This window comes from Dermacentor variabilis, chromosome 8, assembly GCF_050947875.1.
Source record: "Dermacentor variabilis isolate Ectoservices chromosome 8, ASM5094787v1, whole genome shotgun sequence".
Lineage (NCBI taxonomy): Eukaryota > Metazoa > Arthropoda > Arachnida > Ixodida > Ixodidae > Dermacentor > Dermacentor variabilis.
The window spans coordinates 27,098,004-27,126,001 of NC_134575.1; the positions used below are offsets into that span (position 1 = coordinate 27,098,004).

At 48.3% G+C, this 27,998-nt stretch overlaps 1 protein-coding gene across 1 annotated transcript; it reads left to right on the plus strand.

Moving 5' to 3' along the window:
* Positions 1-324: 324 nt before the first annotated feature.
* Positions 325-27,954, plus strand: LOC142589900 (solute carrier family 22 member 3-like). Its single transcript, XM_075701572.1, has 11 exons — positions 325-406; positions 6,872-7,276; positions 9,598-9,701; positions 12,758-12,912; positions 14,434-14,602; positions 16,674-16,821; positions 18,465-18,553; positions 21,975-22,189; positions 23,622-23,803; positions 24,734-24,879; positions 26,859-27,954. Exons 2-11 carry the CDS (start codon positions 6,899-6,901, stop codon positions 26,944-26,946), a joined length of 1,674 nt encoding a protein of 557 aa, XP_075557687.1. The 5' UTR covers positions 325-406; positions 6,872-6,898; the 3' UTR covers positions 26,947-27,954.
* The last annotated feature ends 44 nt before the right edge of the window (positions 27,955-27,998 follow it).

The window sequence follows — 27,998 nt, forward strand, 5'->3', positions numbered from 1 at the left end:
CGCCTTTGACTGCACGGCGTGTGCACTGAGGCACACAGCACATTTTGTTGCTTTTGTACGTCTTGCCCATTTCATCAAACACGTAACCCGTCAAAACAGTGTCACTGCGAAAGGCAGCCTGTGCCTCAGCTGCGTAGACGACTGCAGAGCTCTGAAATACCGCTGTAAAAAGGGACCCCAATCAAATACAAAACAAAGGCTCCAGCGCACCACACTAACTGAACAGGGCGACGCGGCCACGAAACGCGGGCATCCCCTCGTTGAGGCTTACGACGGCTGCCGCATGGCGTCGCTACCATCTGTGAAAGTTGCGAATAGCTTCCGTGTGGCTCCGACCGATGCGTGCGCTGCTTTCGAGCTCCCGGGGAAGGACAACCTCCTCGCTACACCGGCGGAATTCCTCGCGGTAAGACATTCAACAGCATGACGATAGGTCTGATTAGGCTTGAGTGTGATGACTGTCACCGCTTAAAAAAGAAAAAAAAGAAAGCCGCATTTGCATTGCATTCGATTTGACAAAATTTTACTATGATCTTGGATTGTAGCGCGAAGTGACACAGACTAGAAGCAGACAGGACGGGCGCTACTAGTCTCTGTCCGTGTCACTTCGCGCTACAATCCAAGATCATGTTACCGTACCAACTCGCCCAACTTTCTGTCCCTTTTGCAAAATTTTACTGTTCGAAAATGCTGATGATAAGTGTTTTTCGTTGTCATAGTCCGTCTTTCTTGGCTATATATAGTTGGCTCGCTTTTTGATACGCTCTAGTGTACTTCAGCGTTTACGATATGTACACTGCCTTCGCACGATACTCCCGATCTACCTCTCGCGTAATGCCGACAATCCTGAGCGCACATGTTGGCGTCCCCGCCACCATCGCGAAGGACGGACGTGCGGGCGAACCGCTGCGTCCGCCCTCCAACTTTTGTCCAGTCTTAATTAATTAATTAATTATGGGGTTTTACGTGCCAAAACCACTTCTCGATTATGAGGCACGCCGTAGTGGAGGACTCCGGAGATTTCGACCACCGGGGGTGCTTTAACGTGCACCTAAATCTAAGTACACGGGTGTTTTTGCATTTCGCCCCCACCGAAATGCGGCTGCCGTGGCCGGGATTCGATCCCGCGACCTCGTACTCAGCAGCCTAACACCATAGCCACTGAGCAACAACGGCGGGTCCAGTCTTAAGAGGAAGCTTTAGCTCGGGCCCAACTCCGACGCGGCCTATTCAAATACATGTAAAACGCAAAAACGTTTTTATGAGATAACCCCTGGACCGATTTTGATGAAATTTGTTGCATTTGAAAGAGAAAGTTAAATTCTAGTGACTGTTGGAAGCGGAATTTCGATTTAGGGCTTGAATTTTCCTAAAACGATTTTCAAATATTTCACCGTTTGAAAAAAATAGAAGCACGAAGTTTACAAATTGATAGCTATGCATCAAGAAACGATATCGCGCTTCTGTAAACGGCATCCATTAGATCATTCAAAGCGGACAAATTCAGTATGTCATTTTACATCTTACATGAATTTGTTACGTTGGTTACAACGGTTTTACAAAAGTTGTATTTCCCTATGATCAAATTTTTTTTATATTCATGTGTAACATATCAATTTTGTCCGCTATGGATGTACTTTTAGATACAATTCACAGAATTGTATTATCATTTTTCGTTGTTGAGTTACAGAGTTGTAAACTTGATAGTTTCGCTTTCTGAAAATTTTCGATTTTTGCGAATTTTTAATAAAATATTGACGACCTAACTCAAAAATTCGAAACGAACAGTCACTACATTTTAAGTTTTCCTATTAAATGCAACAAACCTCGTCAAATTCGGTGCACTGGTTGCCGAGAAAAACGAGTTCTCATTTTACATGTATACAGATAGGAGCACTCGAGCTAAAGCTTCATGCAACAAATTTCATTACCATCGGTCCAGGGGTTATCTCAGAAAAACGTTTTAGCGTTTTACGTGTATTTGAACAGGCCGCGTCGCAGTTGGGCCCGAGCTAAAGCTTCCTCTTAAGTCGTTCCCGATTGCGTCAGAGCAAGTTGCACGAAACAGGAAGCGCGACGTGCGGCAATATCTTACGTAGTACCACTGTTGTGTAGCAAGCCAGCGCCGTCATCTACACAGCACGACCGAAATGGCCTTGTTGCAGGCGCAAAGTATTCGGCCACGCGATCTTGCCAGCTTGTAGCAGTCACCGCTGCCGGTCATGTCATTGTTGGCTCAGGAAAAGCGACTGCCGTCGCCCACACACACACGCACACACACACACCCATATATATATATATATATATATATATATATATATATATATATATATATATATATATATATATATATATACACGACTTGGTAGGCCAGTGACGCGCAGCCCGCGACGGTGTTGTCACCCACGGCTGTGAAAAGCGGGTAACTATAACTGTACGCACATTCCTTTTAGCTGCACTTAACCGTTACAATCGACGGGAAATACACGAGCGAACGGCGGGCACAGCCTATAGCAGATCCCGTGTGGCCCAAATACTGCCTTAGCGCTTCTCTTACTCCCTGCCCACTCCCTAATAGACTCCCTAATCCCTGCGCTCGCCCGCACGTCTATATAGATGCCATCCATCGTGAAGGGTATAATGGCGGCGGAAGCCCAATGCGCTCGCAGAGTTGTCGGCATTATGCAAGAGCCCTACAGGGTCCCGCGAAAGTTATGTAAGATACGAGGATGAAATACGTTAGCGGAAGCGTTACCATGGCCGCTTCTAAATCTGTATCGACGCCATGACACACCAACGACAGGTGTTTGATTGTCTGAAACGGGGAAGAAAAGAAAACGGTCCATGTCGTTGCGGCGGTGTGACAGGCGAGGTTATCTTGACGTGCTTGGCCGGCCTGGAGCAAGGAACGAACTATGTAGGAGGGGGAATTACGTGAAAGTCAATTGAAGGCCAGGAGAAGTCGGCTCGACACGTGATCAAGTCGCGGTACAAGTTTTACTGTCTTCCACCGTATAGCCGTGCTCAGAGAACGTTTTCCCGAAAGACAACAGGTGCGACAGAGAGCACCAGATGGCTGGCGCGCGCGCCCGTTACAACGAAGGGGATAAATGCATACACTGCAACGAATGACCGAAGGGATGCACACTCTCGCATGTTATTTTAACATCGCACGAGCGTCGACCGCGGTGCGGTCGACGCTCGCGGCCTTGTATAGCGGCGGGATCGACGACAACATGCGCGGCCGCACAAGGTAATTTCTAGTTCGAAATAATTTATTTGAGTACCCAGTGGGCACGTTAGGGCATCATATAGGGAGGGAGGGAGGGGGATAGAAAAGGTCAAGCTTTACTGCAATGTGCACGATATAAATGATACAGGAAGACATTATAGTCACCATAAAATAAATGATCCACACTCTCAACGCAAAGATATATATATAGGGAAAAAAAAAGAATTCTATAACAATGTCCGGTAGCGTCAAAAACGCAGCTTTTGAAAATGAAACACTCATCGCAGGACACATTCACAAAATTTCTATGATGCACCGTTTCAAGCGGCGATCACATCGAAGGCCCACCTATTGTTTCGATATCTGAGAGGGGTCTCAATAAATTCGATTCTCGACTTGACCGCCGTACGGCGCGAATATTTGGTGTCAACGTCATGGGAAGGAAGGAGGAAAGGGAGGAGGGAACCTTGGAAAGCCACGGAGAAGAAAGGGGGCAGAGAGCATGGCGGAATGCTGGGCGCCTGTTATCGCTGGGGACATATTAGCAGGCCTCGCCGAATGCATTGCAAGATAGGCGACTCGGCGCTCCCGTATATTTTTACTCCGCGACGGTGACCTCAACTCTGCGCACCGCTGGACACAAGCAAGGCTAGCACCCGAACACGTGCGCGTCTATTAAAATCTACCGGGTACAGCACGAGGTCAAGTCCACCGCTCTTTGAGAGAAAAAGCGAAGGGGGGGGGGGGGGTGGCTTCGTGATGGGACTGACTTGCAAGGCTGGCTGCGAGGCGCGATTAATACTCGCTCCTATACGTTATTTCCTTCCTCCAAGTTGGCTGGCAACTGTTTCGCCCGAGCATCTCACATACGTTGATTCCACGCACGTCTCCCTAAACGTTGATCAACAGAGTGTCTCGAAGGAACGCAATCGACAGGTGTAGAAGTTCTTTCCTGTTCACTTTAAGCTGCGAAGCAAGGTCTCTTTTTTTCCCTGTTCCACGTCTGATTGCCGGAAAAACATGAGCGTGAAGCGACGACGTCTCAATGTCATCTTTGTATTCTTCTGTTCCCGCTCGTGTGTTTGGGGTGGGGGGGGGGGGGGCAGGGCATTCGTGCGTGGAGGTTTGTTCTTCGGAGACCTGGATGGGTTCGCACTGTCGAAAGAGGTGGGTTGCAACCCCGTTTTTCTTTGACATTCGCGTTGCGTCTAAACTAGGTTGACGATGACAAGCAGCCCTAGCGTATATATCTCCTCATGGCATCACGCGCACGCCAGTGTGGACTGGCCGTACCGTTAAAAGTGTGCAACGCCGCGTGTCAACGCACCTGTTGCATATATACAAGCTGAAAGCGGCCCAGAAGACGCTCGGTCGTCTGCTTGCTCGTTCACGTCGATTAGAGAAGCTGGACAAGCCGCTGTAGCAGAGTAGCAGAAAAGAGATTTGCGTCTGCTGTCCGTCTGCTTCCTTGTTTGAGATAAAAAAAAAGAAACGCGAGGCAACCGCGCTTAAAATTGAAGAAAGATAAGGTCTTCTTTGGCGCACTCGTGCGTTAGGTGATTTGTTGTTTACATTGCATTGCTTTCGAGGACATCCCACATGTTTAGAGTGCGCTAGCTGCGGCATCCGCCCGTATTTGTTCGTTGAGTCAAGCCACACTTCCGGTTCCAGTTCAAGGCGCGTGCGATGAGAACGAGAGCATCCGGGTATTATTTCGGCCTTTTTTGCTTCAATTACGGATTGTCATTGCTGCGTACATAATAGCTCAGTGCTCTATACGCTAGCTCAGTGCGTCTTTCGTCATTGTCGTACGTACACTAGAAGGCTTCAAACGTCTCATTTGACGAAATGAAACTGGCCAGATACCCAGATCCCACAAACCTCAAATTGATCTGAAGTCTCCAAAGAAGAGCTTGCATAAAAAAAAAAGAATGTTTATTTTTCAGTAGTAGTCTGTGAGACGCGGTCTGCTTGTTTGTATTCTTCGCGCCTCTTCCTTCCTGTTATACAACGGAGGCATCGATCACGAGCCAGTTTTAAGTTGTAGCTGCGGCGAATTCACGTCTTTTATTCTAACGCCTTGTTGCTCTATATATTTACTGTTACGAATCCCACACCAGCCATAGCATCAGCCGATCTTCGAGACGACGTTCGTGTCTTTGGCGCTGTTTTCGAGTGCGGTATTAAATATATATAGCCCCAACCAACGCGTAACACATTCCGAAGCCGTCGGCATGTGAAACTACCGGCCCGAATTAACGCATGCGCTAACAGAGGCGTATACGACGCGTGTATATATAGACGCTCATTGCTTCGCCGACTTCGCTCGTCAAGATAGTTTTTTCAGTGGCGGGCGGGGAGCGGCTGTTGAAAAGTGGGAGTAGATCTGCCGTCACAGGACGTAACCGTCACTCCAGCTCAAAGCCGAGACCGCGAACAATTCCCGGAGAATGAATGAATGAATGAATGAATGAATGAATGAATGAATGAATGAATGAATGAATGTTTATTTCCGCAAAACAAGTACAATACAGTGTTGTGGTCGGAAAGTGGGAAAGAACTGCAAAGAAAAGTGCAAAGAATTGGTGGTCATCAAAACTTTGGCGTGTATACTTACTTAGCTGTCTCCCTACAAAATCACCGCGATCTAACTTGGGTGATGGCTTCACTGACCTCGCGAGAACATTCTGCACGACGCGTACATATGCCCGTGGCAAAATTCAGAAGCGACGCCGACGTTGAATGTATAAAATGAGAGAGACACTCCTTCCTGATGCGCTCCACACAGTAAAGGTCTCGTTCGGGTTGTCGCGACGCATTTTTGGCACCGGTGAGCTATTGAACAATGGCCCGCAAACGCTGAACCAATGGGGGAAGAAAAGTCAGGGCAGCAGAGGAAACAATGCGCCTACACCAGCGGGAGCGATAACTTATTCATGACAGGTTGGAGCGCGGCAAAAGACGTAACCTTGCGTGTATACGCACAACTCTCTGTTCTTCTCATTCTCACAAGAGACCCGAAAGACTCTTCGAAAAGCCTGGTTGCGACGGCGGCTCTAAAGCCCAACGACAAGAAGCACTCCGTGACTCGAGTTCAAGACTGGTTATAAAACCAGGTAATTAATTCTGGCATTCCCATTTTTTTTAAAAATCGAAATTGCGGTTAAGGTGATCCCCGTATCTAGCAGATGTCCAACATTACCATCACGTCTTCCTTTTATGTAAGGTGAATCATTAAAGACCGACTCAACGAAGCTGTCAGCTAGGCTTAGTATGGGCTGCAACACAAGAGGCAAGTGTATGCAACCAGTTTTCAGGCCTAGAAGCGGGCAGACAGCGTGACACGCTGAAGCTATAGCTACCCGAGAACTTCAAGCTCAGGGATGTGTATTTACCGGCTTTACATACGGAATCTAACCTGACGTGACTAACATGACCGTGAATGAATCGATGTGCAAACCGACTGAAGTGACATGGCGCAAGTGGCCACGCAGAATACAAGGGGAGAATCTCAGTTAGTGACAGTGCCAGAGAGTCGAGGAACGAGAACTCGGGAAAGCCGAAGTGATCTTGTAGTAAAGTGTGCACATTGGCCTACACGGGTTCGGTGTAACTGTTTTACACCCGCGACAACCTCAGGGAGGTGCGCTACAGGTTTTGCACAAGATGGACATCTGCGGCGTCATCGGGGACTACGGCAAGTTCCAGAAGAACATCTTCTGGTTCGGCCTTATTCGAGGCACCTTCATGGGTTTTCACCTCGTCGTGTCCAGCTTCATTGCGCCAGACATCGACCACTGGTGCGCTGATCCCGACCACGTGGCCTCGACCGGCAATGCGACGACGTTGGACTCCTGGAGCTCCTCGAACCAGTCACGTGACTCCCGGTATCCAGAGCAAGGTGATGGCTTGGGAGGCAGCGCCTGCTTGAGGCGGCCGACGACGGTCACTGGTGGCCGGCTGGTCGCCACCGAAGGTGCCTTTGTCTCGTGCGAAACGTGGAACTACGGGAACAGCTTCTCGGGCCACACGCTGGTTCAAGAGGTAAGCAAACTACTTTTCCTGCAACCATGAGTGTACGTCAATCGCACAGCAGACTTAGAGGCGGCACGAAACCGCGCATCACATAGAATTTTCTACAAATATTGCTGGAAGGAATCCCGGCATTGCGGTTGTTTAGGTACAACGGGAACGGTGGTCATTTCATGGACTTGTCTCATCTTCGTACTTGTGGCTTCGAACGTAGTTGTGACTTTATCGATTACGCTTTATCTTTCCCAGTTTACAAGCACTAGTCGTCTTCTAAAAAATAATAAACCAAGACAGTTTCTGCGCATATCTGCCATCATTACGAACTGTTGCATTGATAGCGCCACACGTTGTTGGAAGTGGTCAGCTTGCGAAGTCACAAAGCCGTTTGAAGCAATAAGGGCGAAGTTTAGGCAAATAAATGTGCGAGCCCATCATTGGCTGAAGAGCCATAGTTGCATGTTCCCCGTAGACACTAGCACGAAAGTTTCCACTAGCAATTTCATAGAAAACTCTATGGTGCGCATCACGTTTCACTATTTCGAACGATCATTGCGCAGCTAGCGTTACAGCTGTGAAGGCCGCTCTTTCTTTTTCCCAGCCATCCTCACCACGGGAAGGTACAGTCGACTCTCTTTAATTCGACCTTTGTGGTACAGACACATATGGCCGAATCATCCGTAAGGTTGAATAAACAAATGATTACAAAAATGAATGAATATAAATTGCTTTTATTGCTTCAAGTAGTCCGTCATTGTCGACAGACTACTTCAATGCAGTGTAACAGCAACTATACATGTCAACGTTGACCAGTGGCTCACGGACCTCCACACTGTCGTCGGCGCTGACGAAATGTTCAAAAAAGACATCGCCCAGCACACAGCGAAACACGTCATCATCACTACAGGAGAGGTTGCTAGCGTCACTGTCGACGTCTGGAGAAGCAATAGCACCGTCTGCGGAATTTTTAGCGTTTCCAAGTTTTTAGTGACCGGTACGTGCATGATGGGGATCCAGTGGAGGCCGAATTAACCGAAGCGGTACGTTATCGCGTTCAAACTAAACGAGTTTTCCTTCCATAGTAATATGTAGTTACTTGCCGGTACTTTCCAATGTGTTCGAATTAAACGAAAATTCGAAATAACCGAGGCTGAATTAACGGGAGTCGACTGTGTTTGGTTTTCCCAACCTCATCAGATTTATGATAACAACGCATTCCTTAAGAGGAACTTTTAGCTAGTGAACTCGTACCTATAGATACGTGGCAAGGAAAAATTATATTTATCGGTAAATACGGCCCCAATTTTGATGAGGTCTGTTGCACTTCAAAAATACAAACTTAAATTTGAGTGACTGCACGAAGAAGATATTTGTTTAGGTCGTTAATCTTCTTAGAAGAACTCTCAAAAATTGCAAAATTGCACAGTGTAAGTTATCATCTTTACAACTCTACAACAAAATACATCGCAATTACATGTAATACAAAGAAAACTGGTCTATTGTACACAGCTCTCTAATATAGGACTAATATGTAAGTGGTACTTTTGCTAAACTCTTGTAGACGCTGTAAAATTTCACGTAAGCTTTGAGCTCGTATATAAAATTTGTCCGCTTTAGATTCTCTAATAGTTGCAATTTACACAACTGCGGTAACTGTTTTTCGTGCAATGTTACGGATGTCCAAAATTAGTGCTTCAACTTTTTTCCAAGCACGAACTTTCGGGATTTTTCGCAAATTATTAGAGATGCTTAATTAAAAGAAAAGCATTCTTCCTAGAGCCATCACAATTTAACCTTCCCTCTCAAGTGCTACAAATATCGTTCAAATCGGTCCAGCGGTTATATATGATGCATGCCTATACCTTTCTTTTGTATGAGACGTAGTGTTTTTTTCGATCAGGATTGTGTGCAGTCTCGCCTTTGTAGCGTTGCCTGTTGAGCACGGAACAGTGTATATACTCCGTACGTTCCGTAAATGGAGTATATACTTCGCACATTACGTAAGCGGAGTATATACTCCGTACAATCCGTAAACGGAGTATATACTCCGTACAATCCGTAAACAGAGTATGTACTCCGTACAATCCGTAAATCCGTAAATGGAGTATATACTCCGTACAATCCGTAAACGGAGTATGTACTCCGTACAATCCGTAAATCCGTAAATGGAGTATATACTCCGTACAATCCGTAAATCCGTAAATGGAGTATATACTCCGTACAATCCGTAAACGGAGTATAGACACTGGAGTACAGGGTGTTTGAAATTATCTACTCATGTTCGTTCCGGCCAAGCTTTGCCGCAGAGACTTGCATACGCTGCTTCTCTAACGCAGTGGGACCTGGTGTGCGAAAGTGCATGGATGCGCTCCCTGGTGCAGAGCAGTATTATGACCGGCATGCTGGTCGGCTGCTTCCTCTGCTCGGCCCTTGGAGACAGGTGATGATCGAACGCGCTAGTTGAGGCGCAATCGTCGAGATTCGTGTGTTTGAGCTGCAGTTGCGGGGGCTCAATAGTTGAGGCGAGTTTTAAACCATACAAAAGAAGATGTCACGAGTGAACTGAATGCAAGAATAGTAGTAATCGGTTGTTTATTGGAACTTAAAAGAAATCGAACGAAAGGAAATTCCTGCCGACCCGTAATACGACCGTCTTAATCCGTCTGCTGACGCCTGGACGGCGGTGAACAGTGGAGGGAAGGGTGGACAGTGTGCCCAGACGTAGCGCGTCATGGTCACGTGGTAGGGAGCGTCATAGGCCACATGGTAGAACGGACCGGCGACGACGTGCTATAGTGTCATTACTCGTTGGAGACTATGAAACTAAATACAATTGTACGCATCGCATTCACTTGTATAGCATTTAACTGACCGCTCCACTAAAACTTCACTAAAGCTTCGTTTGACAGATTCCTCACTACGGCATTTTGACAGCGAGTTTCCGCGCTCATCGAGCGAGATGTGTTCATGTTTACCTGTGTGCGCGTGACACCGTGCTTGCTAATTTAATTAAAAAAAAACACGTTGGATGGGCTAGTTGATTTCCATTTATGATATAATGTGTAAGCGCGGCCGAACGAGGACGTGAAAAGAAACAGACACACAGAGACACCGTCTGTATGTTTCTTTCTACGTCCTCGTTGAGTCACACGTACACATTCTATCATTCTTGACTTAGTCAGCAAGCGAGTGTTTACAAATTTATACGGCCTATAAAACTACTATCCTTACTTCGTACAGCTATCTGCCAATTTGCTATCCCCATCGGTGCTTCGTCTTTCGGGCGAAGCTGCGACTTTTTTTGAAACGCCAAATATTCGTGTCCGAATATTTCGAATATCCGGCTAATCGGTTATTTATACCGGAGATCCCGAATATCTGTTTCTTGAAATCCGGACAACCGATTTTCGAGACCGGATTCACTTCCCTTAGGCTAAACGGGATAGCCGGTTTGACGGATATTTGGAAGCACTAATTAGGAGTGTCAAAGTGAAAAAGAACTGTGTGTGAAGTAGCTAAACGAGAATAAAGGGGGTTAACCGAGGGGCCCGATATTTATTAGTCATATCATAAGAACCCAACAAACGCTGACACCAAGGAGAACATAGGGGAAATTTCTTGTGCTTAATAAACGAAATAAAGAAACGGTAAATAAATCCAAAAGAAATTGGATGAAAAAACAACTTGCCGCAGGTGGGGAACGATCCCACAACCATGGAAATGAAAGTGGATGAAGAACAACATGCCGCAGGTGGGGAACGTTCCCACAACCTTCGCATGCCGGGATCGTTGTGGGATCGTTCCCCACCTGCGGCAAGTTCTTCTTTCATATCCACTTTCGACCATTTCCATTCATTTGTCGCTTCTTTATTTCATTTATTAGGCACAAGTGATTTCCATTATGTTCTCCTTGGTGTCAGTGTTTGATGGCTTCTTACGATATGTCTATGAAGCGTGGGCAGACGGTCGCGTAATAGAGGTAGAGAGGTGTTGGGAGGGCTTCGAAGCGCGTCTATATATATATATATATATATATATATATATATATATATATATATATATATATATATATATATATATATATATATATATATATGTATATATATATGCAAATTACGGTGGTCCTCTCCGACCACCGTCGGTAGCACTTCGTTCTTCGAAGAGAGGGACGCTCCTGGACACTTTGTAATGCGGTGAACGACGGTTTGAGTCATACATCCAGGACTTCGAAAATGCGACGTAATGCTCACGCATTTCTTACTTATTTATCCCTCTAAAGCGCCACTGAATATTTGTATTTCTTTGCATGTCTGTTAATATTGAAAGACAATTATTGACTCGAGTTATTTCGCTGCATTCTGTAATTATTTGATTATATATATATATATATATATATATATATATATATATATATATATATATATATATATATATATAATCTTTATTTGACAGGAAGAGATATTAAGGAGGTGTGGTCGGAGCCCCCGGTCCAGGGCCCCACTGGCCTCTGCCGCCTGCCTGACCTGGCTAATTAAGGACTTTTGTCCTGCCAAGTCGGAACGGGCGAGCTGTGCCTCCCACTGCTCCATTGTGCCATTGCTATTTGGCCCACGAGGGCGCTTAGAGCACTCCTAGGTTACGTGTTTAGGACGGGTCACCGCACCAAGGGCAGTTGGCCATATAGCGAGTGGGATACATGGCGTCTAACAATTTTAGATGCGGCAATACACCAGTCTGTATTTTGCGCCAATCGGCGGCCTCTTCCCCGCTAAGTTGCGGGTGAGGCGGCGGGGTTTCTTCTGCGGACTCCGCGTTGATGAGCAAGGATGTCTTTGTCATTTCAACTGATGCGATTCTGAGAGGGATAGTGCGAGTGGTCGGGGTTAGAAGAGCACGCCGTCGCTCGGTTGGTACACGCTCGTGCTAACGCGTTAGTTAGCCTGTTCGTTCCCTTGTACCCCAGCGTTTCCCGGTAAACATTACGGTTACATAAGCTGCAGTTGCACGGAAGCGCGAGAAGCAGTCAGGGATCTCTGAATGCTGTCGCACGCGTTCCACTCTTAAAGCGCGAGTGTACTCCAATTTTTTTTCTGGTGCTGTATATTGCATATGCATATTGCAGTGCAGTTAAAGGCTGATATTTTTGGCACAACCATGTGAACTTTATAATAATAATAATATTTGGGGGTTTACGTGCCAAAACCACTTTCTGATTATGAGGCACGCCGTAGTGGAGGACTCCGGAAATTTTGACCACCTGGGGTTCTTTAACGTGCACCTAAATCTAAGCACACGGGTGTTTTCGCATTTCGCCCCTATCGAAATGCGGCCGCCGTAAGTGAACTTTATAGCTGCACGTGGTATTCTTACGGTCGATGAATATGCCGCGCACCGTTCCTTATTACGTGTGCCTTCGTTTGTGGCTGGATCGTGTGGCTTAAATGTGCGTCACGATACACCATATTAAGTGAATTTTCGGTTTCCGGTTCGTTGCAGGCTGGGTCGCCGTCCCTTGCTCGTGGGCTCCTGCCTGCTCACCAACATGGCGGGCCTGGTGACCGCAGTGGCGCCCTCATTCGGCCTCTTTCTGGCAGCCCGCGTGGTGCTGGGAATTTCATTGGCCGTGATGCAGACCACCTCCTTCTGCCTCTGTAAGAACACGCACACACACACACACACACACGCACACGCGCAAACACACACACACACACACACACACACACACACACACACACACACACACACACACACACACACACACACACACACACACACACACACACACACACACACACACACACACACACACACACACATACGCGCGCGCGCGAAACAAAATCAGTTAATTGTAAAGCATCCTTTCTTTTATAGCGGATCTGTTAAGGGGAGCTTTACAGTGGTTGTCGTGTGGCTGCGTGGTCGATATCAAATGTCAGTGGAAAAATTAGGAGCTGCAGCAACGCAGCCTGGCGTCGGAGTCTCGAAGCAACCGTCGCGTGACAAGGCCTGCGGAACGCGCAGCCAGCATCGGTAGAGTCTGTGCAGAATACAGGGGCACGACGTTAAAGCGACGTCTACAGGAGGACTAATCTCAGATACAGCATCTCGGATAAGACTCGTGATACAGCGAAGAAGTTGCGCGTGATATAACGAAGCTTCGAAAGTTCTTTTTTTTTGTTGGTGTATTTCGGGCAGTGGGAGGTACATATAGTCTAACGAGACTAACCGTATATCAGGTTGGACTCGGAACCCTACAGAATGTCACTGTATAGTGGTCTCTGGAGTGATTACTCCAGGGACCACCACAAATCACTGCGTGTGGCCTAAATAATTTACTGTGTTAGTTCTTTTACGGAGCATTTCTTTGGAAGAGTCGCATACTGGGCTAGTCGCTCGTTCGCTCGGTGTGCTACTTGTCGTTGGGCGGCTTGGTACACAGCGATAGCGTGTCAGAACATCACAATCTTCCGCTCCCGCGTAACAACCTTCTTCGCCGTGACATCATGACGCATACACCACCTCCTCGGTTACGCAACTGAATTGTTTTGTAGAAGAGATATTGCAGTAAATTAGAGAGGGCGCTCTTTATTTCTTTCTTCCTTATTCAATGATTACCCCGCTTAGCCCGAAGGCGCTTTAGCAGGGGGGTTACAACGTCGAAAAAAACAACACATCTTCATTGACACAGCACGCTTGCCGACTTGATAGGCGATTCCATTCGCTAACGGAACGAACAAAAATGAATTAGCATAAATACTAGTCCTAGCGTGGTGTTCTAATATCTCGAATTGATTATCAGTACGTGCAGAGACATAATGAGGCCTGTGTAAGTACATTTCCTTTCGTACGCCTTTCGTATGCTCTGAGGCTTGGAAAGCGTTTTTCTATGGTTCCGAGGTCGAGAACAATAGTGTAACCTAAGTAAAGAAGGAGCGTAAAAATATTATGTCAGTATTCCTTCAAAATGACCGACGTCCGCCTTTTTTCTTGATTTAGCCATCTACAGACCGTTTCATTTGTAGGAAACATTGTAGACTGCTTTCTTGTCCTTCACGAACCCGCCTCCATCTCGCGGGCTTCCGCAGAACTAGATTGCCCTATTATGCGGGCGAGAATTGGAAGGCGTACCTCTCTGCCGCACGTTACCCCACGTGACCGTGTGCAATATGCAGTGGTGGAGGTCACTGGTCCCAAGCACCGAACGCGCGCTGCGGTCGCCTTCACCCTGGGTTTCGCCCTCAGCCTCTTCCTGCTGCCGGCTACCGTGTGGGTGCTGAAGCACTGGCGTCACATCCAGGTGGCCATCACGCTGCCCTTCATCGCCATGCTGGTCTGGTCCTGGTACGAGCCGGAAGAACTCATAGTTTATACCACTTGCGATATTCAATCGTGAGAGAACAAGAAAAACAACAGCAGAAAAAACAAAAAAAAACAAAGAAAGATTGGCTTTCGAAGATAGAACTTTCAGTTGCATGTATTTAAAAAAAGTAATTTGTGAGTAGATTTCACAGGGTCCTGGTGTACGTTGTGTTCTCACCCGTGCTCTTGGGACAAACGAACGACAACACAGTAGTACAAACAATCACAAGGGTATTTTTGCACCTTTAATAGACTAATGCCTGCTAGCCGAGTTGCTATCCACAAAACATGCCGATGGGCGCGCGACAAATCGCGGAAGTCCGACTCATCGCGAGCGGATAGCGAGCGAATATGTTCGCTCCATGCTGGACACCAACGCCTGGTCGTTCGAGCGTACGGTCACGCGAACAGTGGCGCGTTCGAACGGTCGTGTTCCTCCATTCCGGGGAAGGCCTCGCGATACGGTCCCGCAGAAGCTTGGATTGGCGCACGCGCAGAACGTCCGCGCCACTTGCCGATTCAGAGCCAAAGAGGACGAGCCTTCTCCTTTTTGCGCCCAAGTAACCCCTTCGTTAGGTGGCGTTAGCAGAGTCACACTCGCGCCATCTCTCGGAATGCGCTTCAACCAGACCGACTGCCGCTGGCACCAAGCCACGCGGGGAAGCCGGATTACAGGAGACGGGAGCTCCTGTAATCAACATATCAGGTGAGAGTCGCGCATCCCCACTATGTACAAATCCGCACTGTTACGACGGCCTGCTCTGTGTAACAGAAACCAATCTCGAAGGCCATGCTTTTGCGTGCTGCATGCGGCAGAAGCGATTGCAGGAGCCGAAAACACGTCATGCCCGGCATGTTTCAGGCGCTATCCCTCGTAACGAGGTATATGAAGACAAGGATTGTGGTTCGGTAACCTCGTACGTATGATGCCAGTGGGTGGGCCTTTACCACACAAGACCACTGGACTGCGATTCTCGACTTTATGGACCCTTACAACTGACCCTACCAACGTATGTACATCGTATGTAGATGCGTCTGTCCGTCCGTCCGTCAGTCGCCTGTACGCCGAAAACTCCTCCGGGGCAACCCCATGCGCATGCGCGAAGAAAGAGAGAAAAAGAGGTGCGCGATTAGCCAATGCTACATATATAGCACAATTAAGGCCTGTTTACACCGATCCATGACGTCACGCTGCCTGGCCCGAAATTTCCATTGACAAGGCTGGCGGGATGAAAGCGGTGACGCCAAAATCACCGTTGCCTACTCGGGAGCATCCCCATTAGATTCTATGGCAGTCAGGCCAGGTAACATGACGTCATGGATCGGAGTGAAAAGGCCTCGCGCTATCCAGGTGGTGTTGGATTAGAATGTCACAACCGAGCGCGCGCGCAGTAGTTTCCCTTCGGCTCCGAAATGGTTAGGCCACGCGTCATACGTACGCCTGAGGAGCAGGCAGCTTTCGATCAGCAATGCTGCGAGCAGTACCGGGAAGGAGCAGGCCTACGCCTTACCGATGCCGCAGCCCGGACACAATAACAAGCCCGTGCAGCAGAGCGCCAACAGCAACAGCGTACTGAGGATCCGGCAGCCTACGAAGCCGTCGTTTAATGAACCGTCGGAATTAACCCACTGATAAACACCGGGGCCGCACGTTTCAGCTTCGCTGATTAACCATCTGTACGGAGTGCTTGGGCGGTGATTTTTTTCTCAGTGTCTCCCTCATAATGAATAAGGCTTTCGGCTGTTTGTACGGTAGCGCGCGCGCACGCACGCACGGACGCACTCACGCACGCACGCGCGCACACACACACGCACGCACGCACGCACGCACGCACGCACGCACGCACGCACGCACGCACACACACACACACACACACACACACACACACACACACACACACACACACACACACACACACACACACGATAGAGAACTATATAACTATATTATCCTGCTATTGACAACTCTTCCTATCGCGTCCTTATACTAAGGACACGCGAAACGTGGCACCCCCTCTGTTTTAGTTAAGTCTGGGCTCTGTATACCACGCAGGTACCTGCCGGAGTCGCCCCGGTGGCTAGTGGCCACCGACAGAATGAACGAGGCCGCCGGCGTTATCCTGCGTGCGGCCTCGGCAAACGGCATCGAGATCCAGGAACTGGACTCAACGCTGCGGCAACTGCGAAAAAAGATATTGCAGGTGGGGTGCGTAGTACACTCTTCGCAGCGGCACTAAAAAAAAAAAAAAAACGAGAAAAAAGACTTGCTCGCACCGCGATAAATCCTCCAAGATGGCGAGTTGGCTAGCTAACTTTAAGTTAGTCAGTCGGCCACTCTGTTTCAGTAGCGAAGCTTTACGGCTCGATGTGGACCTCCGGCATGTACAGCCATTGAAACAGGTTCTCCGCCTTTAGAACGTCCGACTGACGTCGAAATAACTAGTTAAACAGCTAAATAGCCAACTGGATGGTTTCGTTGTAACTGGCTATAGCTACGCGGTAGGTCGATTGGTTGGTGGGTGTACATTGGCTCAATGGCACGTCGGTCGATCGGTCGGTCGGTTTGACGCCGGAAATCACCGGGTGGTGAAGGCGCTTTCTCTTTCGGATACTCGTTATATAGTATAAGCTATAGGAACTGCAATGCCTTTGCGGCCAACTTGGGTAAAGGCATGGGCCACTGGTAATGTCGCGTTCTTAAATGAATGTCTTTGCCGCCAACTTGGAAAACTAGGCATGTAACTAGGTAAAAACCCACGTTTGAAGAGACGATACAGGTTACGGCACGTGACCCGCCGTGGTGGCGTCGGCTTTATGTGTTGTGCTGCTATGCGTCCGAGGACGCGCGACCGAATCCCGGGGTTGCTGCGACCTCATTGCGACGGGGGGCGAAAAGAAAAAAATTGGCTGGGGCTTAGCTAAGGTTAAGCCTGGATATCTCGAAGCGAAAAGGTTCGGGGATGCTTATGGCTTAGCTTATGGTTATGCTTTATGATTTAGCCTATGGTTATGATTACGGTTTAGCTTATGGTTATGCTTTATGATTTAGCCTCTGGATATGCTTACGGTTTAACTTATGGATATGCTTATGGTTTAAGTTATATGGATATGCTTACGGTTTAGCTTATGGTTATGCTTTATGATTTAGCCTATGGTTATGCTTACGGTTTCACTTATGGATATGCTTTGGTTAGCTTATGGTTATGCTATACGTGTGCCTTGTGTAGCTATGCAAATTGCTTATTAATGATATATACCATAAGCTATGCAGGATTATTAAACTTCCTTATTCATCATTGTTGGGCACATTGTCTTGCGATTTCTGTACAGCCATAAACACAGCTCTCTGTATCGGTAGTGTCACTCTCTTCTCCTTCCATGTTGAATGCGCACGCCTGTTCTCTGGCAAGCGGTTATATAGTCGGCCTCCGCGATAAACACGCGCTTGCGGCGAACGTCAAACGACGACGCATAGCGCGCGGCAGTGGCCACCTGCGCCGACTCCGAACACGCTTACGGAGCCTGTTCCGACATACGCCGGTTCACGCGAAGCACGGTGTTGACTAGCGTAGTGTGAAGCTTTTCGCTTCAAAACAAAACGCCCGCGTACCGTGCATTGGCTGGACGTGAAAGGAAGTCCAGGGGGTCTAATTTATCCGGAGTCCCCCCACTCCTACGGCGTGTCTCGCAATCGTATCTTGGTTTCGGGGATCGCAAGACCCCAGAGTTTAATTTGTTGCGGCCTGTCGTGCAATTGTCAGAGCCGTCGATCCATGCACGTGTCGATGGCGATAAATGAGGCAATGTTCTGTAACCTCCGGTTGGCTCACGTGACCGTCACCAGGAGAACGAAGAGGCTGAGAGGGTTCGCTACCTGGACCTCGTGAGGCTGCCCAGGGTCCGGCGGTACAGCGTCATCCTTGTCTACAGCTGGTGAGTGTGGTACGCATATACGTATATAATTGAAATGTACGCTGGAAACACTTCGCAATTTGTGCGCGTCGTATTTTTGTTGTGGCTCACGTGTTGCATATGTGCACAACATTGAAAGAGACGAGCCACATACTGTTGGCCGGCACGAGCTTGACTATACTCAATGCTAGGCTTAAGGTTTGAGCACTGTATAGCTCCACCAATACAACCGCACAGCACTTGCCTTGCGTGCTGTGATTGTTCCCGAGAGACGCCGACATTTCGCCTATACGCTTTGACGTGACGGAAATGAGCGAACGTAATTGGACTGGTGCATCTGCATCCAAATTAACTTATAAAATGCATGCTGAGAATGCAGCGTATATAGAACAGTATGTTTAGTCATCAACTATAGTTTGCTGCCGAACTTCCTTAGATATGCCATGTGCTTCCTTTAAAAGAAAAAAAATATGTGAATAATTTCTTTGTCTAGTCGGAGCCAAGGTCAGTGCACACGCAAGGACGCGCAAATTTTGTCTCCGCTAATGTGGGCCGATCCCCGATATAGCGCAATTCCAAAAGCCACCGGACATAGTGCAAACAGTGTGGGGTTCTCACCCGTGCTCTTGGGACAAAGGAACGACAACACAGTAGTGCAAACAATCACAAGGGCATTTATTGCACCTTTCACAAACTAATACCTGCTAGCCGAGTTGCTATCCACAAAACATGCCGATGGGCGCGCGACAAATCGCCGAAGTCCGACTCACCGCGACCGGATAACGAGCGAATATGTTCGCCCCATGCTGGACACCAACGCCTGGTCGTTCGCGCGTACGGTCACGCGAACGGTGGCGCGTTCGAACGATCGTGTTCGTCCATTTCGCGGAAGGCCTCGTGAGACGGTCTCGTAGAAGCATGGATCGGCGCATGCGCAGGACGTCCGCGCCGCTTGCCGATCCCGAGCCAAAGAGGAAGAGCTTTCACCTTTTTGCGCCTAAGTAACCCCGCCGTAAAGTGGCGTTAGCAGAGCAACACTCGCGACATCTCTCGAATTACCCTGCAAGCATACCGACCGCCGCAGAAAAGCCACGCGGCGAAGCCGGATTACAGGAGACGGGATCTATGCGAGAAAAAAAACATATTAGGGGACGCGTGCGAGTCACGCATCCCCACAACAGACACCGGATACAGCGCGAATTTAAAAGACCCGCGGCTGCAGGAGATGCACGTGAGTGACGACGTGGGCCCCAACAGAAACATGCCGGCGTTGTCACGCTGTCATCGTTATTTCAATGCGGACATTGAGATCAATCTTTCATTGCCATGTCATCGTCATCTTTGCGTTGTTTTTATTCTGTCGCTGTCACTGCATTGCCATGTAGTCGTCATCACACCGTCTTTTAGCCGTCGTCATCGTTCCATCGTCTTCATGCCATTGTCAACATCGCGTCTTCATCAGAATGTCGCCTTCATGCCGTCGTGGTCATTCTATGGTCGTCATTTTGTCGTAGCGAGTGCAATGTTATCAACCCATTGTTGTAACATCTTTTTCGTCACGCCGTCTTCGTCATAAAGTCGTCGTCGTGTCATCGTTGTCAAGCCGTCGTCGTAATGATTTTGTCGTCATCCATTCGGCGTCACTCAAGCATCGGCACCGCGTTGTCGTCACGACCTTGTTGTCACACCATCGTCATCGTTCCATCGTCGCCATGCCATTGTCAACATCGCGTCGTCATCAGAATGTCTCCTTCATGCCGTCGTGGTCATTCAATGGTCGTCATTTTGTCGTAGCGATTGCAGTGTTGTCAACCCATTGTTGTAACATCTTTCTCGTCACGTCATAAAGTCGTCGTCGTGTAGTCGTCGTCAAGCCGTCGTCGTAATGATTTCGTCGTCATCCCTTCGGCGCCACTCAGGCATTGGCACCGCGTTGTCGTCACGACCTTGTTATCACACCATCGTCATCGTTCCATCGTCGTCATGCCATTATCAACATCGCGTCGTCAACAGAATTTCGCCATCATGCCGTCGTGGTCATTCCATGGTCGTCATTTTATCGTAGCGATTGCAGTGTTATCAACCCATGGTTGTAACATCTTTCTCGTCACGTGGCCTTCGTCATAAAGTCGTCGTCGTGTCATCGTTGTCAAGCCGTCGTCGTAATGATTTCGTCGTCATCCATTCGGCGTCACTCAAGTATCGGCACCGCGCTGTCGTCACGGCCTCGTTGTCACACCATCGCCGTCGTGCCGTCGTCGCTCCTCTTTGCACACATTTGCGTCGTATACACCTTTCAACAATGATTCGCATGACGTAGATTATCGTCAAGCGCGGTTTGTGCCTTAGTTTCTATAGCGTACAGAATTTTTAGAAATCGCCTGTGAGAGATCGCATAACTTTATTTATTGAGCTGGATTATATACGAAGAGGTGGATTTCACTCGCACGAGAAATAGAAATGCATAATCGACAATTTAACAGAGATAACTAATTACATGTTTAATTAGTTACTTTACGCGACATATTGCAATTTACAAATTGTAGTAGGGGAGTTCTCAAGGCGGTATCCAATTGTCAAGATATGACACCTTTTACGGGACATTAATTCCCGAAGTAGGCAACAAAATACATAGTCATTCCAGTTACTTTTGTGCTTCATTGCGAAAAGCAGAGGTTTGTTAAAATAATCAGTAAAAGGATATTGCATTTTTACCGCAAGCTTCACTGCGCATGTCTCGAAATATGTGCGATCCTTAGAAGTCGTTCCAAGTGGCTATGCCTTGCGAACTCAATGGCTATACATTTCGTTAATGGCAATGTGTGCCGTAAGATAGTTAATTAAAAGTTAATTAGTGAGCTTGTGTTGATTAGACTACCATGCACTCAGATTTCTTGCGCGAGTACAATCTAGCTCAAACAACAGTTCCGCCATCTGCCATAGGCGATTTTCTCACTCACTCACTCACTCACTCACTCACTCACTCACTCACTCACTCACTCACTCACTCACTCACTCACTCACTCACTCACATAGGGTGTGTGCAAAAAACTGAAAGCTCCTGCTGCGAGGGCAGGCGGAGATCACCTCTGAGGGCTGCTTGATCATCACTGCATACTAGGGCGGAAGAAGTTTAGTGTCCAGGAGGCTTTGGGTCGGGGTGGCCTTTACACAGGCTAAAATCTGTACCTGTAGCCGACCGCACTCTCCACCAGGTGCGACGCGGATCACTCCCGTCTCCCACCGCGAACTGAACTGCGCTACAGTGCCGAGGCCAGCTATATAGATAGCTGGGTACATCACAAAGCAGTGCTCGAAATCGTGCGCAACACTGACCTCACAGCACACGTAGGTATAACGCGCACCAAACGATACATGCGTTAATGCCATAGTAGTGCGTCTAATAACACGATTAAGCCACGCCTCTGCCCTGTCGTCGCAGCGTGTCCTGCGGTGCTGTGTACTACGGCATCCAGCTGTCCATGACCAACCTGGGCGGAGACCCCTACGTGGCCTTTCTGCTCGCGGGAGTGGGCGAGGTGCTGGCCGTGGTCCTCTGCTACGGCACCGTACGCTGGTTCCCCAGGCGCCGAGCCGTGCCCGCACTCTTCGCCGGGGCAGCGCTCTGCACGCTCGGCCTGGGAATCATCCCGCGATGTGAGTGTGTGTAGCGGTAGTAGTAGTGCTCCATACATGCGCCAGAATTGGACGAGCGACTGTAAAAAAAAAAAAGGAAGGAAGGAAAAAGTGGAGAAGGAAGGCAGGGAGGTTAACCAGTGTAGCCTAACCGGTTTGCTACCCTGCACATGGGAGCGGGATGGGAGGGATGAAAGATGGGAGGAGAGAGAGAGAGAGAGCACATAACACAGCAAACGCATCGTCAGTTACAGTCCGTCACTCTTGCGCGGTACGCGACATCACTGTCACAGCCGCTTGTCCAAGACCGTATCCTTCATAAACCAAAGTAGTCCCTTCGTCGCCTTCAGCTGCGATGTCTTCTGTCGGCGATATGTGAAAATGGTTGCAACTGACAATGGTCTATTGTCCAGGTGCGCTAGAACGAGCGGCTATAGCCTGAACGGATGCTTATAACGCTGCAAGTGCTACCGTGCTGTTTATAGAGACGGTATGCGGTGACGGTATTTGACTGTTGATTGTATGTCTATGTTCCTTTCGTTCTTTATCTCTACCTTGCTATCACCTTAACTCGCCCTCCCCTCTATCCCCGGCGTACATAGGGTAGCAAACCGGATCTACCCGCCATCTGGTTAACCTTCCCTGCCTTTTGCCCTTTCTTCTGTTTCTCTCTACAGAGTCAGTGGTCGCGAGCGCTCTCAGCGAAATTTCCAGCCCGTATCTGTCCGTCCGATGTATTAGACATGCCCACGTGACGACACGGAAGATGGTGTGCACAATCCTCCCGTGGCACAGCGAGCCACCTTGTGACGTTTTTTTTTTTTTTGTAAATCGTATCGAGTGTAAAGTGTCGCATCGATGTGACACTTTGTGAAAGCCGAGTAGACCAGTATTTATTTTTTGTCTCCGTGGTTTTTTTCTCAGTGAAGCTGCGTGAAAGTCCTGAGTAATTGACTTTCTTGGATGATTAACTGCCCCTGTAGGCATGTAGGCGTGAATGTCAATAACTCAGTAACCCGATGTAGATGCCGATGCTAGGCCCTGAAAAGTGAAATCCTAGAGCTACGAGTGTTAAACACGAGAATATACAATAAAGCTTGAAAGTGAAATCCTAAAGCTGCGTGTGTTAAGCACGAGGCTACAGTAAACCTTGGTGGAGCGAGAGACAGGCGTGGCAGCTGGCGCAGAGCATTCTGGACCTTTCTAACCGTCGTGTAAGTTTTGCAGATTTTGAGCGATCTCTGTGAAAATCCTTGAAGTGATCCAGGTCTATCGCTCTCACCCAATGCTGTTCTTAATGCACGCGTACAGAGAGTTTGAGCATATGTGGATCTGCATCATTCTTAAAAAAAATAATTATTCTGCAGTCAAACGGCAAACTTCTTTGAGCACTCGCCATACTTGGAGTGCGGCGTTCCTTAAGCGTATACGCTGTCTTTGGATCGTTACGCAGCCCTGACGTGGCTCCGCCTGGCGGACGGCTTTGTGGGCAAGGTGCTGTCCGGCGGCGTGTTCACGGTCACCTGGCTGTACGCGGCGGAAGTGTTCCCCACCGTACTGCGCACCGTGGGAGTCGGTGCTTGCCTCGTGGGCATAAGGGTCGGCTCTGCTCTTGTGCCGTTCCTGCTGGAAACGGTGAGAGACACCTCGTACGTATGTGTTCACGAGGCAAAGAAGCGCGGCGACATCTGCGCGAATCTGTCGTACGTAGAGACAGCGAACAGTCGTCGTTAATTACGCCACGGCTGCAGCGATTATACTTATAAGTTATCCTATGCATGCGGTTTACGCACGAATTAAACTTGACAGTCTTTGGTGTGAACTACAGATCCGCTCGCCGGCAATCGGAAGCATGCAATTCTGCTCTGAATTGAATTCTGGAGGGTCTTGCGTGCCTGGGCCCCGATTTGATTACGAGACACGTCGCACAGCGCATGGCGGACTCCGGATTAATTGTGACCACCGCGGGGATCTTTAACGTGCCTCCAATGCACGTGAAACGGGTGTTTTTGCGTTCCCCCCCATCGAAATGCGGCCGCCGCCGGTTGGGCTCTGACGCATTTGAAGTTTGTTGGTTCGCTGCTGTACACTTAAAAAAAAAAAAAACCCGTCCTACATTGAGCTGCAGCTTGCTATGAGAACAGATGTACAGTGAAATGCCGTATCCTTTTGGGAGGAGAATGTGAGTGAAATGTTTAAAGTGAGCCATCCGTTTCATTACAGTTCGTTTTCACGCTCTGTTACAAGGACGAATAGCAATTGTGCAATGTCTGACGCTGACGATACGCCTTGTGGGGAGTAAAGGCTAGCCAAGCTTCTTTACCGCACTTGTTTCGTCACTTCGTACGCGGTTACAGTTATCACTTACTCGCTGCCGGCTGCCGCGTTAGTTGCGTAACGTGGTGCCATTGTTAACGAGCGTGCAGGAGGTTCGCACGGGCCTTCCAAGAGTGTAACAAGCCTGCCCCTATGTAACAATACGTGTGGAAAAAGCTGTGACGTGAAACCGCGTTGAAACTGCCGGTCTACGTATACTGCGTTACTGTTTCCGATCTTCGACACCAGAGGCGCTACGCGCACGAGTCGGTGCCCATGACTGTCCTGGCAGCCGTCTACGCTCTGGCGGCCGTCCTGGTTCTGCTGCTTCCCGAGACGTTCCGGGTGGCGCTACCGGACACTCTGCGAGAGACCTTGGACCTGAAGAAGAGCAAGTACGCGGGGCACATGAGCAGAGTTTCGTTCTTTTGGTGGGGCAGCTGGGGGGGCTGCGTATGGTTCTAACCGCGGAGCAAGGTAGACAGGTTCACTGTCTCGCCTCTCTCAAGGAGGTTAAAGAATAACTGCTGGAGTGGAAACGATGTCCCGAAGGTGGAGCCGCACAGGAGGGGCACGCTAAAATTATAATTAAACGATAAAAGTGGTGAAGAAGCGTTTCTCGCACACTTCCCTCGAGCCAATCAACCTCCTTGGTTAATGCATTATCTACGCGTCTTTGTATTACTAATGTTAGAATGAAATCTGCATATCCTGGCATATTGTATTGGGAAGAACGTCATCAATATTAAAAAGAATTTGTTATTTTCGTTGCGAACAACCAGCTTTTATTGTCTAATTAGCCTAGCATTACAATAACAGAGCCAAATCACTTAATTTGCGAGTTGAGATGACCCGACAAAGCTCTACTTCAGGTGAAGGAGGGGCAAGCATTGGCTTCACCTTTCTGGCAAGAAGCTATGGGAGTTTCCACTCCAGCAATTTTTCGTTAGCCTCCTCGGCATATCTTGCAGTGCGTTTGCTGCGGTCAGCTATGGTGTCCAAGAGATAAAAACGCGCCCAACTTTCCTCCGTGCTCTCTGCCTCCGTTTGCCTCCTCTCTTTTTCCTTCGCTTTCCGAGGCACTCTCTCCCTTTTCGCTCTTTCCTGGGGGCGGATGGATGGTTGATGGATGTTATGAGCGTCCCCTTTGGAACGGGCGGTGGGTTGAGCCACCAAGCTCTTGCTATTACACTGCCTAATGTCCTACCTAAGTTAAACAATAAAAAAAATAATAAACACTATGAACTCCCACACCCAAATTTTATGATCCCCTATTTCTAACTGTGCTTTTGTACGTCTCCGTTTTTTTGTCGTTTCCCTACTTTTCGTCCACCAATCCTCCAATCGCCTCTTACTAATGCATATATTGCGGACATGTTTTCTTTTCCGCTGCTCTCGCTGAACCCAGGGGCTTAAAGGAGGCCAGTGGTGCCTAAATCGACCGCTGGGCAGACGTCTTCACATTATAATAAAACATGCTCCATAGTTTCCCTAGCTTTACCGCAGCAAGAACATGCTTCTTGTTCCTTCTTATATCTCCCGGGCGGGTAATACGATTTCACGCCGCCTCGCGGTCAAGTCATGAACTGATCACGTCGAAAACCTCACAAGCAGCAAAAAATAAGCCAGGCACACCGCTCTTCATTGCCCGTGTCGCCGCGTCAAACACGATGACATCACGGCGCTCTGTTCGTTTGCAAATGCGACAATGGAAAAGAGGCGAACACGTATGCTATCGACAAACATGGGGAAATGCGAACAATAAAAACGAAACGATGATAGCAGGCGGGGGTTGGACGAGTGAAGAAGGTAAAAATACTGTCTTGTGAACTGACAAGTGACATTAGTCGTAAACAGGTACCGGACGACGGCAAGCCGATGCATTGAAATTGAAATGCTTTGTGCTCGGATGCTCATTAGTAGGTGAACCGACGTTGCTGTCACATATAAAACACTCGTACACGATGTGCTATATCGACTCATAACGTCAAATGCGCAATAAAGCTACTCTTGCTGGATTCCAGGTGAACGAGAAGACAGGGGGTTAACCGAGGGGCCCGATTTTTATTAATCGTATCATGAGAAGCCAAAAAAACAATGACACCAACGAAAACAGAGGGAAAATACTTATACTTACTAATTGAATTAAAGAAATGATAAATTAATGGTAATGAAAGTGGATGAAAAAACAACTTGCCGCAGGTGGGGAACGATCCCACGTCTTCGCATTACGCGTGCGATGCTCTAACCAACTCCAGCGAGCAATGGCTTGGAGAACTGTAACTAGAACACTTGAAAAACGCACCCTAATTTCTCATTTCTCTCTCTCTCTCTCTCTTTATTCATTTATTATTATTTGTCTTGCTTTGCTCAGAAAAGCCAAGCCACACCCATCGGCAGTGGAGCTGGTGGACTACGAGAGAGTTCCCGCCGTAAACAGAGAGACCGAGGGTGAACCGTGACGCAAGACTGCGGTTAGAACACCCGGCTCAAAGACGGAAAGCCCCGAGCTCAAGCCCCGCCGCAAGAGTTCTTGAATCCACACCAGATTCGAAGCGCCGCTTCGAACTCTGGGCATATCTCGGGTATACCTTGTCTCCATAGCCTCCGAGATCGAAAAGCGAGCATCCGGATTTCCGAGGCCATGTTGTCGGAGGGGGATCGACTGATGGATGGATGGATGGACTGATGCGCTACCGATGAACGCCCTCTACCGAGCACACAATAGCGCCAACTCTGTTTCCTCTATCCTGCCCAATCACTTATGCTGTTGTCGCACGGGGCTGTTTCGATCGCGATCGAGCCTGATAGGCATTGAACTTCCCTATGGCGATTGGTTATTTCGCGCAAGATGCGGAAGGAAGCCAATCGCGGTCGCGAAATTCGATCCTGATTTGGCTCGATTGCGATCGAAAGTGCTCGTGTGACACCTGTACTAGAAACAGCACACGAACTAGGGCCGCTTAACTGCGCAATAACATCCGTCCTATATTTTCTTGGACGGTGTCGATTTTTGCGGACTTCTCTGCCTTTCTGTAAATACTCTTCTCTCTGTTTTTGCTATCATTGGTTGGTTTTCGTTATTTCACAAGAACGCTCATCTGCTCAATACAAAGGAGGACTGCTACTACTATTTACCATATACCTCGTATAAGATAGAGCGGACATGGGCGTCGTGAAATTTTGGAGCAGCAGTGTACTACATGACTTTCCATAATGCGATAAGCAAGCGGCCCACGACACCAGAAGCTCGTTTGAAGGCAGCTAAAGGTAGTATAGCACTGCCTATTGAAAAGGATCCAGATGTGACTCAACGGGTGTTTACATTCCAGTATATTATACTGCATATACAATTCCGCCTTCACTGCCAACTCTTCGCGTGCTTCGTCTATAGGTGAAACGTCGAATACACAATTTTCGGAACACAAGGTTAAATTATATTTCTTGCATTAAAAAAAGAATAATCGACAGATTGGCGTGATTCTTTCGGTTCTGAACTCATCTGCTGCCACAA

Excerpts from the sequence above, each read along its gene's own strand:
- LOC142589900 (XM_075701572.1), top strand. The coding sequence starts at position 6,899 with ATGGACATCTGCGGCGTCATCGGGGACTACGGCAAGTTCCAGAAGAAC. Across the intron at positions 7,277-9,597 it reads GCCACACGCTGGTTCAAGAG|TGGGACCTGGTGTGCGAAAG; the intron begins GTAAGCAAACTA and ends TCTCTAACGCAG. Across the intron at positions 14,603-16,673 it reads GCCATGCTGGTCTGGTCCTG|GTACCTGCCGGAGTCGCCCC; the intron begins GTACGAGCCGGA and ends TATACCACGCAG.